General features: G+C 44.7%; 1 protein-coding gene across 4 annotated transcripts in view; it reads left to right on the top strand.

Annotated features, from left to right (window-relative positions):
- Positions 1 to 20,007, top strand: part of fbxo21 (F-box protein 21) — a 68,049-nt gene that overhangs the window by 45,534 nt on the left and 2,508 nt on the right. For all 4 annotated transcript variants that reach the window (XR_005459933.1, XM_038790592.1, XM_038790601.1 and 1 more), the window contains one exon: positions 19,343 to 19,500. Coding sequence is in view for 3 of the 4 variants with exons in the window: in XM_038790592.1 (XP_038646520.1) it covers positions 19,343 to 19,500 (158 nt within the window). In the remaining variant the exon portion in view is untranslated. The remainder of the gene's footprint in view (positions 1 to 19,342; positions 19,501 to 20,007) is intronic.

Genomic DNA, 20,007 nt, shown 5'->3' on the forward strand with positions numbered 1-20,007 from the left:
TTAAGAGGACTGAGGTGGATGGATAAGAAGAGACTAGCATTCCAAATTCTGAACAACAGTGTATTTTGGGGATTTATACAGAATTGTTTGACTATTCTTATGAAACCCAAACTTACCTCTTAGACATCACGGCGGTTGGGAACTTGTGCGTGCACAGGCTGGCATTTTTATGTTTTTTGTTTTAGGCCTAGTGCACTTGTGCAAGAAGAAAAATGGTTGTGGAAACCTGTGTGAGTTGGCTGTGTTTGGCGAGGCATCAGAAGAAGGTCCCAGGCAGGAGACAGGGAGAGTTCACACAAAAAAAGCATTCCAGAGAGGAAACAGGGACAGGAGAGGCTCCCATTTCAGTAAAAAGGAATGAGCAAGGAAAGAGGCTCAAATAGTAAAAAGGCTGTGAGGCGAGACTTTATGAAAGAAGGCTCAAGAGAAGCCCTAGAGATCCAAGCAGCAGGTGACTCCGTGCTGCGGACCATTGGAGCAAAGTATTTGTATGGAGCAGTAGTGTTCTGCTTGGCATGGTTAAAGATCTGAAGTTGTGCTTGTGAGTTGATACTTGAATGTATACTCAAGAATCCAGGGCAACCGAGCCTTTGGAAATAAGATTGAAACCCTGCGAGGGTGAGCACTTATTGAAGCCATCTGCATTGGTAGCGACTTTTGGAGAGGATTCTAAGGCAAGATTTTCGAAGGTGAAGACTAGAATCCACCGTGAGAAAAATAGAGTTTCACTGAAGATTGGTTGACTCTGTTACTGACATCAAGTTAGGTTGTGAGAAATTCATGGACTCATTTTTGGTTGCATTTGCCATTTCATAGATCATGGAACATAGAATTTACAGTGCCGAAGGAGACCATTCGGCCCATCGAGTCTGCACCAGCCTTTGGAAAGAGCACCCTAATTCAGCCCATACCTCCACCCTATCCCAGTAACCCCACATAACCTTTTTGACATGAAGGGGCAATTTAGCATAGCCAATTCAACTAACCTGCACATCTTTGGACTGCGGGAGGAAACCGGAGTACCCGGAGGAAACCCACACAGACACGGGGAGGAAGTGCAAACTCCACACAGACAGTCCACCCGAGGGCGGAATTGAAGCCGGGTCCCTGGAGCTGTGCGGCAGGCAGTGCTAACCATTGTGCCACCATGGTGTGTTTGACGACATTTCGCTTGTTAATTCACATGTACTTCATATTTGCCTGAATGTAAGCATATAAGATAGATATTGGAACTTATTTTATTCTGGACTTGAATAGTGACATTTATCTTTGTTCAAAACCCGTGGAATCTTGTGGCTTTCTTTACTAAACAAATGACTTAAATATCAGACTTTGTCTAAGCTAGCAATGTTTTGTAGTAAAAGGTTATTGGTCACTAATCGGACCCTGCCAACATCTTGGTTGGCTAAGGATCATAATATAAATGGGGCTCTTGTGGGATTTGGGATCCACAGACAAATACGAGTGCTGGTACTTGCTGAGGTTAAGGTTGTACAAGTTTTACTATACTTATTGAAAAGCAGAATAGCTTTGTTAATCGCTACACAATTTTCTAGAGAGTGAAGATTTATCCCTGAATGATTACAAAAGTTACCCACGGTTAGGTTAATTACATTAGCAGAGGAGTTAAGAGTTTAAATTAAAAGCTGGGGCAAAGAAAGCCAATATAGTTGTGTCCATAGTGCAGTGTCTGGGTTTGGCAGAAGGATAAGTTAACCCAGATAGCAAGTCAGTTGAGTTAGAAAGAATTCAGTTGTAGATGAGATAGAGAAATGAAAGAATATTAAATTAAGGGGAAAAGTTTGAAATGGAAATGTGAAAGCTTCAGCTCTAGTTTCAAAGAGAGAAGAGGAGTACGGTTTCATTAACTCTCTAGGGAACAGCCTTGAGTTACGGGATGAAAGACCAATATTTCTGTTGAGGAATTGAGTTCCATTCAGAGCTTCATTGTAACATCATAACATTGAAGACGAGAGTTGAGAGATATCTTGTATCATTTGGAACGGTGATTGCAAAGCTGAAGCGGCTAAAGAACACATGGACTCTCATTTAGGTTTATGGATGTGTTTCCAGACTTTCAGAAGAACAATATTCAGATTAAATTAGATAAAGCTGTGCTACTTAATTCTCACTAATTTACCCCTGAAGTATATCAGCTGAATCTTTGGACTTTAAAGAAAAGCAAAATGAAGCCTTTCAGGAATTTGATAGGGAGAAAGAAATGTTGTGGGATCGGTGGTTTTGATCCCTGAAGTTCGAACAGAATTTTAAGAATGTGAGGGAGTTAATGGTACTAGAGGTATTTTGAAAGAGCATCCCAATAGCTCTTGGTCACACCTGGAATACCACTGGCTTCTAAGGCACAGGAAGCAGAAATTCTGACGTCGCTATGCTATAATCACATAGGCAACTCAAGGCCAGTGGATCTCCATTTGTAAACCCACAGGGAAGAGAGGAATACAAAAGTCTAGGTTTATGGAGAAGTCAGAAGCTGTTCTAGTCAATAGATGTGACCATGTAGAGAATAAAAGGGATGTAAATAAGTATGTATGCTTTTATTGCCATAAGACGGGGCATCACAAAATCCATTTTTGGAAGTTGAACGGTAAGCCGAGGTAGCATTAACAGGAACATTTAAGCAATTTTTATCGGGGAATGAAATAGGTATTAAAAACATGTTCCCTCAGAACCTACTTTAACTGGTCATATGGATTTGGATAATCCAGGGAATTCTTCCCTGAATACTGCTAAAGTGAGTCTAGCTCTGGACATTTAAAAAGTATTGAGTAATGATTTTTGCCAGCGTAGATGGTAACTAGATGACAACTGTGTTGCAGCAGACACTTGGATCATGTTGATCTTGCTGAACTCTAAAAATTATTGTGGCCAAACAGTAGAAGCTTATTACTGATAGCGAGCAATTAAAGGAAAATCTGATTAGTGTAGAGAACCAACTTTCACCCACAAAAGATGAGTTGCTGATGAAAATCAAGAACTGATTAGAGCATGTGAGTGCCTGTTACAGGAAAACAAATTGCTGAGGAATCACACAGTTGTGTTGAATGCAGAATTAAAAACCAAAACTGATGAACTTTTGAACTTAATCATGGAAAGAGCAATGAGATTCCTGAACTTCAATACAATCTGCAGAACAAGAAGATGTGATCTGCAATAGAAGAGCAGATCCGAACTTTGGAAGCTGACGAGGAGCATTTTAAGCAACAGTTTGAAGATGTAACATGTGAATTGAAAAAGAACAGACAGTAACAATGGAAGAAAACATTCGAAAAGGAACTGAATGCCCCATGAAGTTGTTAAGCTTGGATATGAATTCCACAGGTAACTTTGTAACAAAGGCAACTCAACTCACCAGAGTAGTTGCTGCGTTTTTTTAAAAGTAAAATTTAGAGTACCCAATTTATTTTTCCAATTAAGGGGCAATTTAGCGTGGCCATCCACCTATCTTGCACATCTTTTGGGTTGTGGGGGTGAAATCCACACAGGACACTGGGAGAATGTGCAAACTCCTCATGGACAGTGACCCAGAGCCCGTGATTCGAACCCGGGTCCTTAGCGCCGTAGGCAGCAATGCTAACCACTGTGCCAACGTGCTGCCCCTGAGTAGTTGATGTGTTGAATGAAAAGATAAATAAACTTGAAAAAGAATGGGAAAATAAGAGTAACTAGGTACTTGTATAAAATTGTGAAAGAAATAGAGATGAAGGTTCAATTTATCAAGCAGCAGCAAGAACTTAGCAATTCTCTTGGAGAAACCAGAAAATGACTCGAGTAAAGAGAGAAAATCTCCATCGGTACAAATTTATTAACTGTGTTGGCAAAAACAATGAAAAGAGAAAGTCTGTTATGGAGGAAATGATTAAAGAAGATAATTTTGAAGCGTGTTTGCAAATCAGACATACCTTTGCACACTTAATGGACCTAGTGAAGGCATGTTTCCATTTACAGAGAATATTAAGAGAATCCTCATGTTCTTCTATATTAAAATTGTGAAACCAAAATCATTTGTATCACATACATGAAGACGGGAAGACTACTAGGGTAATTGGTTTACAGTCACATCAGCAAGGTTGAAAACTCTGGTACAAATAGAGAGCAAGCTGGGTCAAGATGTTTCTAAAGAAAACAATGCATTTTCACTACCTTTGGTTGACCACGCAAGGATTATAATAATAATCTTTATTGTCATAAATAGGCCTACATAACACTGCAATGAAGTTACTGTGGAAAGCCCCAGTCGCCGCACTCCGGCGCCTGTTCGGGTACACTGAGGGAGAAGGTCAGAATATCCAAATGACCTAACAGCACGTCTTTTAGGCTTGTGGGAGGAAACCGGAGCACCCGGAGGAAACCCACGCAGTCACAAGGAGAACGTGCAGACTCCGCACAGGCAGTGACCCAAGCCGGGAATCGAACCTGGGACCCTGGAGCTGAGAAGCAGCAGTGATAACCACTGTGCTACTGTGCCGCCCATAAAAATCACGTAATTTTGGTGTTCTATTCAGCGTTTAAAGGCTTTTGAGAGTTCTTTGATGTAAAGCCTGGTTTTTGTTTTTGTTAAATCTTTGTAACTTTACAATACGATACGTGTCATGGTGACACAAAGTAAAAAGGTTATCTGTCGAACACAGTAGAAGTTGACAATAAGTACTTATTGTGAGAATTGTGAAGAAATTATAAAGCCATTGTGTATGATGTGTTTTGAAATCCATCTTGTGTCATTGGAGAGCATGGAAGTCGGGAACGTGATTATAATTGAACAGATTAGCATTGAGAGGTGTTGGTGGTTTTAACGGGCTTAAAGTGGATAAATCTCCAAGCTCCGATGAGATGTAACCTGGGACTGCTGTGGGAGGTAAGGGAGAGATTGCAGGATCCTGATGCTAATTTTCACTTCCTCGCAGCCACAAGGGAGGTGCCAAAGGTCTGGAAGACAGCTAATGTGTTAGTCATATTCAAGAAGGGAGGAAATATTGGAAAAATCTGAGGGATAGAATTATTCTTGGAGAAGCAATGATATTGAGGATAGTCAACATCGCATTGTCAGGGGGAGATACACAACAAATTTGATTGAATTTTTCAAGGAAACTGATGTCGATGAGGGCGGTGCAGTTGATATGGTCTATTTGGATTCAGTAAGGCTTTTCAACCAGTCCTGCAAGACGACTGATCAAGATTGGAATCAAAAAGGCATCCAGGGCAATTTGGCAAATGGATCCAAATTGGCTTGGTGGCAGAGCGTAATGGTTAACAGGTAGTTTTGTGACTGGAAGCCTGTGTCCAGTGGTGTACCAATGGATTGCAGGTCCCTTGCTGTTTGTAGTGTACATTAATGATTTAGATCTCAATAAGGAAGGCATGATTAGTACGTTTACAGGTGGTACGTAGCGATGAGGAAAGCCTTAGATTATAGTACTTCATAAACGGGCTAGTCAGATGGCTGAACTATGGAAAATGGAATTTAACCCTGAAAAGTGTGTGATGCAGCATTGTGGGAGGACAAACAAGACAAGAGAATACACAATGAATAGCAGGACTCTAGGAGGTACAGAGGACCAGAGGGATGAACGGTAGGAGTTACAGAGGACCAGAGGGATCTAGGAATGCATGTTTAAAGATCCCTGAAGGCATCAGGATAAGGTGGTTAAGAAGGCATATGGGATACTTACTTTTATTAGCCGAGGCATAGAATATAAGAGCAGGAAGGTTATGAGCTTGAGCATGTGCATTTCTGGTCACCGCACTATAGGAAAGATACAATTGCACTTGTGGCGTGGAGGAGATTCACCAGGATGTTGCCTGGGCTGGAGCATTTCAGCTATGAAGGGAGGCTGGTTAGGCTGGGTTGTTTTCCTTGGAGCAGAAAAGGCTGAGGGGGGGCCTGATTGAGGTGCACAAAATTATGAGTTACATTGATGGGGGAAGGGTGAATAACCAGGGGACATAGACTTGAGGTAAGGGGTAGGAGATTTAGTGGGGATGGTGGGAGGGTGGTGGGAAGCTGGAACCTGCTGCCTGAAAGGGTGATAGAGGTGGGAACCCACATAGCATTTAAGCAGCATTTAGATGAGCAGTTGAAATGCCATAGCACAGGGACAGGTTAGTTGAGGAGATACTCCAGGTAGACAGGAGATACTCTGAGGCGGGGGCTACTGATGGAGCGGCAGAGGTTACAGGTGGAGTTTGGGCTGTTGACCACAGGGAAAGCAATGGAACAGTTGAGGAAGGTAAGGAATCTATGAGTGCGGGGAAAAGGCAAGCAGAATGTTGGCGCACTAGCTCAGGAAAAGAGAGGCTGGCCAGGGTGATGGGTAAAGCAAAGAGTAGGGACGGTAATACTACCCTGGAACCAGCGGGAGTGAACGAGGTGTTCAAGGACTTTTTTATAGTAAATTATTGAGTCGGAACCCCCGGTTGGGGTGGAAGGGATGAGGTTTCCCGAGGATGGAGGAGGACCTGGTGGAGGGGCTGGGAGCCCCAATTGAGATTGAGGACATAATTAAGTGGCTGGAGGGCATGAGGTCGGGCAAGGCCCCGGGGCTTGATTGCTACCTGGTGCCTGACGGCTACCCGGTGAATTCTATATGAAGTTTTCATAGATATTGAGCCCACTGCTGGTGAGGACATTTAATAAAGCAAGAGAGAAGGGAGTTTTCCCAACAATGGTTGCAGGCCTCGATTTCATTGATCCTGAAACGGGAGAAGGATCCGGGAGCATGTGGGTCATACAGGCCGATTTTTCTACTGAATGTGGATGCCAAACTGCTGGCTAAGATACTGGCCACAAGGATAGAGGACCGGGGATGATAGGGGAAGACCAGACGGGATTTGTTAAGGGCAGGCAACTTCAAGGCCAATGTCCAAAGGCTTCTAAATGTTATTATGATGCCCTCAGAAGGAGAGGAGGCAGAGGTGGTGGTACGATGGATGTGGGGAAGGCTTTTGATCGGGGGTGGAGTGGAATTACCTGTGGGAGGCGGAGGCAAGGTTTGGTTTGGTGAGGGCTTTATTGACTAGGTGTGGTTGCTCTATCAGGCACCAGTAGCGAATGTGCGTACGAACCGGCTGAGGTTGGGGTATTTTAAACTACACCGAGGGACGAGGCAAAGGTGCCCCCTCTCCCTGTTACTGTTTGCTCTGGCCATAGGCCAGTGTGGGCCATGGCGTCAGAGCCTCTAGGAACTGGAAAGAGCTGGTTCGGGGGTGGGTGGAGCACTGGGTCTCGCTCTACACAGATGACCCTTCTCTTGTACATTTCGGGACCCGTTGGAGGGGATGGGGCATGTAATTGCAAATCTTGGGGGAATTGGCAATTTTTTCAGGGTATAAATTGAACATGGGGGAAAAGTGAGATGTTTGTTATCCAGGCAAGAGGACAGGAGAAGGACTGGGAGAGCTGCCGCTTAGAATGGTAGAGAAGAGCTTTCGATATCTGGGAATCTAGGTGGCCTGGGAATGGGAGGTACTGCACAAGTTAAACCTATCCAGTTGGTAGCACAAATGGAAGGGGACTTAGGAGATGGGATATGCTCTGCTATCACAGGCGGGGAGGGTACGGACTGTGAAAATGACGGTCCGGCCCAGATTTCTGTTTCTCTTTCAGTGCCTCCCCATCTTTATCCCGAAGGCCTTTTTCAAGTGGTGTGAATAAGATTATTTTGGGATTTGTGTGGGCGGTAAAACCCCGTGATGTGAAGAAAGTATTGCGCAGTCCGGGGGGAGGATGGGTTGGCGCTGCCCGAATTTCTGCAATTACTACTGGGTGGCTAATAGCGCCATGATTAGGAAGTGGGTAGTGCGGGAGGGGTCGGCATGGGAACGGATGGAGGCAGCGTCATGCAGAGACACCAATTTGGGAGCATTGGTAACGGCACCTCTGCGTTCTCGCTGGTCCGATACTCCACAAGTCTGGTGTAGTGGCAGCTCTGAGGATCAGGAGCAATGGAGGAGATATAAGAGAGTGGAGGGAGCGTCGATTTGGATCCGATTTATAATAACCACAGGTTTGTACCGGATAGGCTAGATGGGGGTTCTGGAGTTGGCAGAGAGCAGGAATTAGAAGGATGGGGGGATCTATTATAGACGGGAGCTTTTCCAGCTTGAAAGCTTTGGAGGATAAATTTAAATTGCCAGCAGGGAATGGTTTTAGGTATTTGCAGGTGCGAGACTTCCTGCGAAAACAGTGCCGGCCTTTCCACTGCTGCCGCCATGGGGGGATCAGGATAGAGTAGTTTCTAGTACCTGGGGGGGTGATGGGAAGGTATCGGATATTTAGCAGAGCTTTCGGAGGCGGAGGAACCCAGTGGCTGAGCTTATCGGGCAAGTGGGTGAGGACGAGCTGAGGAGGAGAGATAGAGGCGGGTCTATGGGCGGATGCCCTAAGCAGCGTTAATACCTCCTGATCGTACCCCAGGCTTAGCCTGATACAATTTAAGGTAATCCACTGGCAACCACACGGACAGCTGGCTAGGATGCGATACTTCTTCGGGTTTGAGGATAGGTGTGCAAGGTGCGCAGGAAGCCCAGCAAATCGTCCACATGTTTTGGGCATGGCCCGAAGCTTAGAGGGTTTTGGCAGGATTTTGCTAAGGCACTGTCCAAGGTGCTAAAACCACGGGTGGTGCCGATGTCCGGAGGTAGCGATCTTGGAGTGTCGGAATAGATCAGGGCGATCAGGGAGCGAAAGAGGCCAACGTCTTGGACCTTTGTCTCCCTGGTATCCGGAGACGGATCTGTTAATGTGGAGGGACTCGAAGCCCGAGTGTAGAGACCTGGGTTAGTGACATGGCTTGGTTCTAGTCTTGAGAAAATAAAATTTGCCTCAAGAGGGTCAATGGTAGGGTTCACCCGAAGGTGGCAGCGTTGTCGACTTTCTCGGAGAAAATTTAAATGTCAGCAGATGCAGTATTCCGAGGGGGCTGGGTGGGTTGCTGTATGGTTGAGGTGCGTGAAGATTGGGCTTGGTGGGGGGGGGGGGGGGGGGGGGGGGGAGGGAATGTCTATTTTACCATGTTGATATCATTGTTTATGTTACTATTATAAGAATTTTCAAATCCCTCAATAAAAATAAAAAAAGAAATGCCATAGCACACAAAGCTATGGACCAAGTGCTGTAAAATGGGATTAGAATAGATAGGTGCTTGATGGCCAGTGCAGACTCGATGGGCTGAAGGACCTCTTAGTGCTGTAAAGCTCCATAATTTGAAATCCTGATGGGCCTCGGGGCATTTGCACATGCACATATCAGCATTGTACAAGAAGGAAAATTATACAAAGCCCACAGTCAAATCACTGGATGTGGAGCACTATATTGAGAAGAAGGGTCCCAGACAGAGGACAGGGACAAAAATAGTCTCTGCTCAGTTAAAAAGTGAGGAGCAGAGAAAAGGCTCCAAATTGGAAAAGGATTTGACTGGCTTTCTTAAAAGAAATTTGATATTTTGCAGTTCACAAAGAAATTTGATGACACATGAGAAGCAGGAGGAATAGAGATATTGACTATGATACAAATTGATAGAAAGGAGATGCTAAATAGGTTGGCATTGCACAAAAGTTAACATATCACCACAGATGACCACAAATTCACTACCCTCTGAGAGAAGTTTTCCTCCTCACCTCTGTCTTAAATGGGCGACCCCTTATTGTGAGATAATGCCCTCTACTCCTAGACTCTCACAAGTGGAAACAACTCCACAACCTCTACACTGTCAAGGCCCTAAGAACCCTACCAGTCTCAATAAGTTTGCCTCATTCTTCTAAACTCCAATGAGTACAGGCCAACTTATTCGACCTCTTCATAAGAAATTCCCTTCAAACCCAGGATCAACCTAGTGAACCTTCCCTGGACTGTCTCTAATGCCTGTATGTCTTTCCTGAGTTGGTGGTTTTGCTCAGTTGGTTGGACAGCTGGTTTGTAATGAGTGAGGCCAACAGTGTGGGTTCAATTGCCGTACTGCTGAGGTTATTCATGAAGGCTCTGCCTTCTCAGCCTTGCCCCTTGCCTGTGGTGTGGTGATCTTCAGGTTAAATCACACCAGTCAGCTCTCCCCTCAAAGAGGAAAGCAGCTTATGGTCATCTGGGACTATGGAAACTTTATCTTTTTATCTTCCCTTAGATACATCTTTTTCCTCTGTCACTTTTTGCTGTTCCAATTTAATGAGGTTCTCATTCGTTAATTCTTCGGAATCATAGATCATGGAATTTACAGTGCAGGAGGCCATTCAGCCCATCGAGTCTGCACCAGCCCTTGGAAAGAGCACCCCACTTAAGCCCACGCCTCCACCCTGTTCCCGTAACCCCACCTAACCTAACCTACCCTTTTTAGACACGAAGGGCAATTTATATGGCCAATCCACCTAACCTGCATATCTTTTGACTGTGGGAGGAAACCGGAGCACCCAGAGGAAACCCACGCAGACACTGGGAGAACGTGCAGACTCCGCACAGACAGTGACCCAAGCCGGGAATCAAACCTGGGACCCTGGAGCTGTGAAGCAACTATGCTAACCACTATGCTACCGTGCTGCCATTGTCAGTAACTCATCTATGTCCTATGGTGCCATGTCTAAGTTGAATTCTTTGCCCATTTCAACAACATTTTTGGTCACCTCTTCAGCAGGTCTGTAAAGCCTTGGAAAACATGAGTACAAACTCAGGATGCAATTTTCTCCAAACACCAAGAAAATTTGATTGTGTGACTTCATTCTATGCCTCATCTATGCCTCCCCTGTTCTTAACTGCTGGTAAATGCTGAAACCCCTCCAAATTCCTTCAGAGTTGGGTCCACCTTTTTTCTCAGGTTGCCGTAATAGCCTGGGCAACTGGTGGCCTATGGTGATAAAAGCACATTACTGCGGTTGCTGGAATCTGAACAAAAAGAAAATGCTGGAAAATTTTCAGCAAGTCTGGCAGCATCTGTAGGGAGAGAACAGAGTTAACGTTTCGAGTACGATGACTCTTGTCAAAGGGTTAGGTCTTGCCTCACAAGTCTTATTGAATTCTTTGAGGAGGTGACCAAGCATGTGGATAAAGGTAAAGTAGTGGATGTAGTGTTACGTGGATTTTAGTAAGGCATTTGATAGAGTTCCCATGGTAGGCTTATGCAGAAAGTAAGGAGGCATGGATAGTGGGGAATTTGGCAGTTGGTTAATGAACTGGCTACACCGATAGAATCAAAGATGGTGGTGGATGGCAAATATTCAGCCTGGAGCCCAGTTACCAGTGGCGTACTGCAGGGATCAGTTCTGGGTCCTCTGCTGTTTGTGATTTTCATTTCTGACTTGAATGAGGGAGTGTGAAGGGTGGGTCAGTAAATTTGCAGACAATACAAAGATTGGTGGAGTTGTGATATTGAGGAGGGCTGTTGTTGGCTGCAAAGAGACATAGGATGCAGAGCTGGGCTGAGAAGTGGCAGAGTGAGTTTAACCCTGAAAGTGTACGGTTGTCCATTTGGGAAGGACAAATATGAATGCGGAATACAGGGTTAACGGTAGGGTTCTTGGCAATGTAGAGGAGCAGAGAGATCTTGGGGTCTATGTTCATAGATCTTTGAAAGTTGCCACTCAAGTGGATAGAGCTGTGCAGAAGGCCTATGGTGTGCTAGCGTTCATTAGCAGAGGAATTGAATTTAAGAGCTGTGAGGTGATGATGCAGCTGTACAAAATCTTGGTAGGGCCACATTTGGAGTACCTGTGTGCAGTTCTGGTCGCCTCATTTTAGGAAGGATGTGGAAACTTTGGAAAAGGTGCAAAGGAGATTTACCAGGATGTTGCCTGGAATGGAGAGTAGGCTGGGGTGTAGATTGATCTGTTCTTAATCTAAGGACAAAAGTTTGGCACAACATTGTGGGGCCGAAGGGGCCTGTTCTGTGCTGTATTTTTCTATGTTCTACGTTCTTTTCTCTCCCTACAGATGCTGCCAGACTTGCTGAGATTTTCCAACATTTTCTCTTTCGTGTCTCTGAGATACATCCTAAGGATGCAATTGTCCCCTGTTCCCTGGCCCTGGGTTGCAACAGTAAGGTGGTGGAGGGGGGGGGGGGGGGGGGGAGGGGAGCAGGAGCCCGCCTCTGCTGATGGCAGGGTGCATGTCATCCAGGATGGTTGGATGCCCACGAGTATTGTCGAGGGTTAACAATGCTTTTAATGCAAGATTGTTTTGCTGCAAATAATCCCTGGCACTTGGCACACAACCGATGGTAAATAATGTTCCTAACTACCATGCTTACAATTTGATTTCCATATCACTGGGACAAATGCCTAGGAATAGCCTTTGAAAGCCCTGGAGCGTGGGATTCTCTGTCCTCCTGCACCTGTTTTCTGGTGCAGTGCGCCCCCACTGGCAGCGCAATCCTCCGTCCCAGCAGCCGGCCAATGGGGTTTCCCATTGTGGACACCCCCATGCCGTCAGGAAATCCATGGGTGACTTAACTATCCAGCTTTGTAATTAGTTTTCATTCCAAATGTGAATTGTTGAAAAGTATCTAAAATAATATTCGTAAAAATCATAGACTGTCAAATTTTGTTTGCTCACACTCATGTGAGGTCACTAGGATGTTTAACTATATGAAAGGTTTCTACAACAGCAACTTACATTTATATGTCTTATGGGGTTGTTGGTAAAGATTTACTTATGGATCCTTAGGCTAAGATGCTTTCTCTGATTGGAAGATTGAAGAGGTTGATTTCTTAACTGATTGTTGTTTTCCTTGACAATACCATGTTTTTCAATGTTTCGAGTACAATTGAACATTTTGCTAATATAAAAGCAAAATATGGTGCACAATGGAAATTGGAATTCGAACAAAGAGCTGGAAATATTCAACAAGTCTCGAGAGCCTCTGTGGGGAGAAAAGCAGATGTTAATATTTTGAGGCAAGCATGACTTCAGAACTGAAGGAAGGTGGAAATATGTGTTTTATGCTGTTGAAAAGGGGAAGAAAATCAAAGGGGAACGTCTGGATTAAGATAGTTTAAGATAGGTGGAAGAGATAAATAATGCGATGGAACAGCAGCAAGGGGTAGTGATAATGGTTGTGATAAACAAAGCTTTTGTCCCAGAAGGAATGCAAATGGCAGAGTTGGGGGAGCACGGTAGCATGGTGGTTAGCAGACATGCTTCACAGCTCCAGGGTCCCAGGTTCGATTCCCGGCTGGGTCACTGTCTGTGTGGAGTCTGCACGTCCTCCCCGGTGTGCGTGGGTTTCCTCCGGGTGCTCGGTTTCCTCCCACAGTCCAAAAGATGTGCGGGTTAGGTGGATTGGCCATGCTAATTGTCCGTAGTGTCCTAAAAGTAGGTTAAGGGGGGGTTGTTGGGTTACGGGTATAGGGTGGATACGGTGGTTTGAGTAGGTGATCATTGCTCGGCACACATCGAGGGCCGAAGGGCCTGTTCTGTGCTGTACTGTTCTATGTTCTATGTTCTAACTCTATCCCACAAGCAAAGAGATGAAAAACAAGGTTCCGACCGGACAATGGCGAAATGAGGGACCAAATGCTCATGGTTCATGGCAAGCAACAGAAAGTTCGGCGTGATGTTTGTGGACTGAGCAGAAGTGTTCTGCAAAGTGGTCAACCCAGTCTTGCATTTGGTCTCCCCAATGTAGAGGGGACTACATGGTGAGCAGTGAGCACAGTATACTAAACTGAAAGAAATGCAAGTAAATCACTACTTCCCTGGTTGGAGTGTTGGTTGCCTGGGACAGTGAGATAAAGGTTTCTCCTGTTGATTGCCTTGGGAAGGTACCATGGGAAGGGACAAGGTGTTCGGATGGTTGAGGGGTGGACAAGGGTGTCACGGAGCGAATTTCTGAATGCTAATGTGGAGAGGAAGAGACAGTATGTTTGGGTGGTGAAATCACGCTGGAGGTGGGGGATATGGCAGATCATTCAATGTGGAGTTTGGTGGGATGGTATTGCGGGCCAGGGTTTAGGGAACCCCAAAGTGTATCATGGAGTTCACCTGACCCACACTTTTAATAGAGTTTGCTTATGGGGAGCACAAGGGCCCACTCTACAGGTGTGATGCAACAAAGAATTAAAGTACTTTTAAAACAAAACAATGTTTATTCTATGAATCCAGTTAACATTTTATAAACACACGATAAACATCTAGCTACTATAATCCCCAAAGAATACAGTACTCTATAAGTAACCGTTAATTCCCAGCAACATCATAAGACAAATACCCTCATTTACAAAGACAGCAGGTTTTAATTCTCTGCTGAGAGCAGTTATCACTTTTAAATTAGCGAGTGATCTAAGACATTCTTTTCATGCAGAGAGAGATCAAAATTACACCTTGTTTGGCTGGATGCAGCTCCAACTCGGAAAACGAAACCAAACACACACTGTAGCTGCCAGCTCAAAACGAAAATGAAAGACAGACAGCCCAGCTCCACCCACACACTGACATCACTGCAGCTATTTTATTTTTCAAAAAGTATTTTTTATTAAGGTTTTGCAGAATTTTTCATAATAAAACAGGAGTAACAATATTAACAAAATAAAACTAGAGTGAACATGAACATAGTGCAAAAAGAGAATATACAATAACAATTAAATAGACATTACCCCACGCGACTCCGTCTTCCCACACCATCTCAATGAAGCACTCACCACGGATTGCTGCTGCTGCTGACATTTTAATTTTCCCCCGAGAAAGTCGACGAACGGCTGCCCCTTCCAAGAGAACCCTAGCGTGTAGACCCTCTTAAGGCAAACTTTATTTTCTAGAGGCTGAGAAACCCAGCCACGTCGTTAACCCAAGTCTCTACACTCTGGGGCCTTCGAGGCCCAGATTAATAAAAATCCGTCTCCGGGTTACTAAGGAGGCAAAGGCCAAGACGTCGCTTCTTTCGCCCCCTGAACACCCGGGTCTTCTGACACTCCAAAGATCGCTATCTCTGGATTTGGCACTACCCGTGTGTTAAGCACCTTGGACATGGCCCTCGTGAACCCTTGCCAGAACTCTCTAAGCTCCGGGCATGCCCAAATCATGTGGACATGGTTTGCAGGGCTGCCCTTGCACCTCATACAACTGTCTTCTACCCCACAAAACTTGCTCAATCGCGCTGCCGTCATGTGTGCCTGGTGGACCACCTTAAATTGAATTAGACTGAGCCTGGCACATGATGAGGAGGAATTAACCCCTGCCCGGACCTCTGCCCACAGACCCGCTTCCACTCCTTACCTAGCTCCTCCTCCCACTTGCCCTTGAGCTCCTCCACCGGGGTTTCCTCTGCCTCCTGTAGATTCTGGTAGATATCTGACACCTTCCCCTCCCCCACCCAGGTGCCGGAGACCACCCTGTCCTGTATCCTCCGTGGTGGCAGGAAAGGCCACTACCTGACTTTTCAGGAAGGCACATACTTGCAGATATTTAAAGGCGTTACCTGGCGGCAGATTAAATTTGTCCTCTAGCGCCTTCAAACTGGAAAGCTTCAGTCTATGATCGGATCTCCCATCCTTCTGATGCCTGCCCTCTGCCAGCTCTGGAAACCCACCAACCATCCTAACCCGGGACAGACCTGTGGGTGTTACATATCGGGGTCCAGACTGACGCTCTCTCCACCTTCTTGTACCTCCTCCACTGTCCCGAGATCCTCGGTGTCGCCACCACCACCAGACTTGTGGAGTAACGGGTGGTGTGAGAATGGCAAAGGAGCCGTTATCAAAGCTCCCAGACTAGTACCTTTACACAACGCCGCCATCCAGCTACTCCCACGCCCCCCCCTCCCCCATCGCCCACTTCCTAATGCTGCGTTATTTTATAAACACCCATTTCGTAAAGGTACACCCACTACAACTATTTGATAAACACTCATTTCTTAAAGGTACTCTCACATGACAATGGAAAGTAAGAACAAGGGAAGCATTATCAAGGTTGTGGATGGAAGGGGTGAGAGCAGAGAGAATCTTTGGCTGAGGGAAAAGGAAGGCATTGTTAAAAGTTGCGCCATCCTAACAGACGAGACGGAGAAACTCGGGAAATGGGACGGGGACCTTATAGGAGTCGGGGTGTGAAGAATTATCATCAAAGTAGCTGTGATGATTACTTGATTGAGTTCGCATATATATGTAGGAGCAGTAATCAAAGTAGATTTGTCCAGAGGCATTCATAATGTTCAATGCTATCTTATTTAGTTTTGGCATGTGACATCAGATGTTGATGTTGTTATTATAGAACTCTCGTGCCAGAAATATTTCTTCCCTCCAATTCCATTGACCAGTTGATAGCCAAATGCTGAGTGACAATTCACTGATGTACTCAGGGCCGATAACAAGTGTGCCATCGTGTAAATTCATTCTCCAATGGGATGTAACTTAATAATTAATTAATAATTGCTTATTGTCACAAGTAGGCTTCAATGAAGTTACTGTGAAAAGCCCTTTGTCGCCACATTCCAGCGCCTGTTCGGGAGGCCAGTACGGGAATTGAACCCGCGCTGCTGGCTTTGTTCTGCATTACAAGCAGTTGTTTAGCCCACTGTGCTAAACCATCCCCATGAGGTCCATGGACTGGCTCCAGGTCACCTCTGCTGCAGAGCACTGCACCTCACGAGTGAAATAAAGCTGATGCATTAATTAGTACTCTGCTGAATTCATGGTTGCAATAACAGTAATGATTTCATCATAACTGGCAGCTGACTAGTTAATAGTATATGTCTTCATCAGTATTTAATTCACTAAATGAATTATTAAATGAAGTGAAAATATGATGTACAACAGTTGCTGCCTCCCAGTTCCCAAATCAAACCTGCCAACATTAACAAAAATTGTAGTAAGCCTAGCTGCTGCTCCATTACAATGCATAATCATCAATCTGTAGCTGCGAATCAACGCACTTAGTAACCAGAGACGCTCGGTGGTGGGAACGGATTGGAAATCTCAAAATCAAAGTCGGTTATAAATTACCGCCTTGAGGTAAGACTTGGATGCATCATACTGGACTACTGCAGCCCACTTACTAACAGTAACAGAAGTATATTAATAAATAAAGGCTTTCTAGCTGAAAGAACCTCCTTTACAGTTACAATTCAAGTACTCTGCAGATTTCACAAATACTGGGCGATACATCCAGAAGGTTTTGTTTAAATCACTCAGCAGTACTGTTAATCCTTTAAAACCTGTGTATAAGTATCTTACATTTTTTGAGAAAAACAGATAATTATCTCGTCTGGTATATGAGCTACAAAATGCAATATTTGCTACATTCTTTCCACACTGTGAAAGTCAAGTTTCCCTCATCACTATTATTTATATTCTATTCTGTGACCTATAATCCTCTGTAGTTGGTTGAACTCCCCTTTACTCTTGCGTCGCAAATATGTGACCTACATTTGAACAGTACATGATTGTGAACCAGTTGACTTCTAGACTTCTATTGGGGCAGCAGGGTAGCATGGTGGTTAGCATAAATGCTTCACAGCTCCAGGGTCCCAGGTTCGATTCCCGGCTGGGTCACTGTCTGGTGGAGTCTGCACGTCCTCCCCCTGTGTGCGTGGGTTTCCTCCGGTGCTCCGGTTTCCTCCCACAGTCCAAAGATGTGCGGGTTAGGTGGATTGGCCATGCTAAATTGCCCATAGTGTCCTAATAAAAAGTAAGGTTAAGGGGGGGGTTGTTGGGTTACGGGTATAGGGTGGATACGTGGGTTTGAGTAGGGTGATCATGGCTCGGCACAACATTGAGGGCCGAAGGGCCTGTTCTGTGCTGTACTGTTCTATATTCTATACATGGATTGGAATTGTTTGGTCTGTGCTCATATGAACCAGGATTTGCAGACGGTAGCAGAGTTCCGATGCGACGGAGACTCTCACTTCAGGGCAACCGTCCCGTTGCGATGCTCCAGTCCCTCGCTAGCGGTGACATTGAGGTTCGCGCCCCATGCTGGCCACCGAATTTTCCACACCTCCATAATGCTCTGGCCCTCTGGCCGAGATTCATGTGAGCGTGGATTGATGCAAGTATTTGCTAGCGTGGCCCTGGCCGGTGGACCTTGCAGTGGACCAAGGGGGTAGGTATTTAACATAGGTGCCCTCAAAGTCCATTGAGGGCCTCTACCCCACAGTGCAAATCCTGCCCTCCCAACTCCCATTAGACCCACCCCCCTACCCCATCTGTGATCTCTCTGGAAGCTAAAGGGCAGTTCAGGCAGAGACAGTGAAAAATCACTGCTTTTTTGCTTAGTTGTCCTTTACACCTGTTGCCTCAGACAGATGTGTAGAAAGCAGCAGCAGCTGTTACTTAATAGGAAGCCAAAATACAGCACAAGGATTTAAACCCCTCAGATCATTTGATGTCTAGATTGTTTATTTTCATTTCCCTTCATGCTTGAATACATCACAGGTGCCCTGCTGTGAAGCCAACCACAATGCATCGAAGAGATAGGCCGAACCTCGGTATCAGGCCTCCTGCATAAAACGGCCCAATAGCGGGATTCGGAACGGAATCCCATGAGCTCCCTGCCACGCATAGATTACCATGATGAGGAGAGTGAATCACTCCTGGGTGTCTCTCCTAACACCAGCGCAAAGCAGGAGCAATTCACTTCTGGCAGGAGAGCATAGTCTCCCAAAGAGAGAATCCTACCCATGGTTTACAGATAAACAATTGGAGCTATGATCTGCCACTGCGAGTAGCCTTCAGTATTTGATCATGTGTGAGGAACCTGTATCCCAGAGATTCAGCAATGTGTAATATGGACCTATTTTACTTATGATACATAAAAGGTCATCTTATAGCTGCACTTGTTTTGCATATTTGTATTCAGATTCACAATAATCTGATTTTTAATTTTAGCTCCTTATGCATGATTCATTAGATTTTAATATATGTGATTGTATAGTTTAATTCACTGCAGTTATTCAGTTTGTAAAGCTAGTTTTCTGGCATTGATTAATTCCAGATAAATGAAATGGGTTACACAAATCTACATTTCTTCTGAGCTAATTAAAATCTCTATCTCCAGTGCCACTGTACTTTATGTATAACTGGTTGGTCTATGGCATTGATCATAAACAAAAAATATAAATATTTTTTGTCTTCTGTTGCCATCTGGTTTTGTAGTCATTTGGTTTTGCTTCTACTGTGTGGATATGACTGTGTGTGCATGGTTGTCTTATACTTCCCTTGCCACCTGTTGTGACTTTAAGTCTTGTCTTTTGCCTTTTCTGTTTACTTTTTAAGCAGCTCACACCTGGTTAATATAAATTTTAAATCCCCAGCATGCAGCAAGACACTAGTTGATACATGCTTGTATTTTAATGGCTCTGAATCAAAGCGTGAGTTTCACAGGTTTATTGATCTATGAATTTATTTTATTTAGGTATGGCTATAACTGTGTGATATATGGATGGGATCCCAAATGTATGATGGGGTTGGATTGGATGAGAACTATGGGAGTTCATAATCTACCACATGGGCCTGACCAGCCATTCTACAATGTTCTTGTCCAGGATGGTTCATGCAGATATGCCGCACAAGGTAAATGTTTAGATGTGCAACGTACCGATATGTTTATTTTGTAGAATAATCTGTTGCTATTAATAACACGGTGCTGATTTTGGATGTGCAGCAAGCAGGTATTTTCAAATGGTCAAAAGCCAACCCATGCTGGTGAATCCTGATGATGAATTCCCAATCCGAGCCATGGCATGGGGAGGGATGTCAAGTGCAGGCAAGTAAGGTAGACTAAATCAAGTGGGGGAGTGGGATCAACTGGATTGCTCTGGAGAGCTGGCATGAACTTGATGGGCTGAATATGAATCCTTCTGAGCTTCTCTAGTGCTTACTGAGTGTAAGGTCAAGTGAACCCCCTCCTTTTTGATAAGGAATTTTTCTGGGTAAATTATTAATTGATCTCCAATTTGTTACATTACAGTATCAGGTTTAATGACACGAGCAAGCTATGATCTTTCAAGCAATCTAGTGTAAAGAAAAACATAATTTTATACATAAAAGGAAGTAGAAAATGTTAAAATAACTCCGTTG

This window comes from Scyliorhinus canicula, chromosome 1 (genome assembly GCF_902713615.1).
Source record: "Scyliorhinus canicula chromosome 1, sScyCan1.1, whole genome shotgun sequence".
Classification (NCBI taxonomy): Eukaryota; Metazoa; Chordata; class Chondrichthyes; order Carcharhiniformes; family Scyliorhinidae; genus Scyliorhinus; species Scyliorhinus canicula.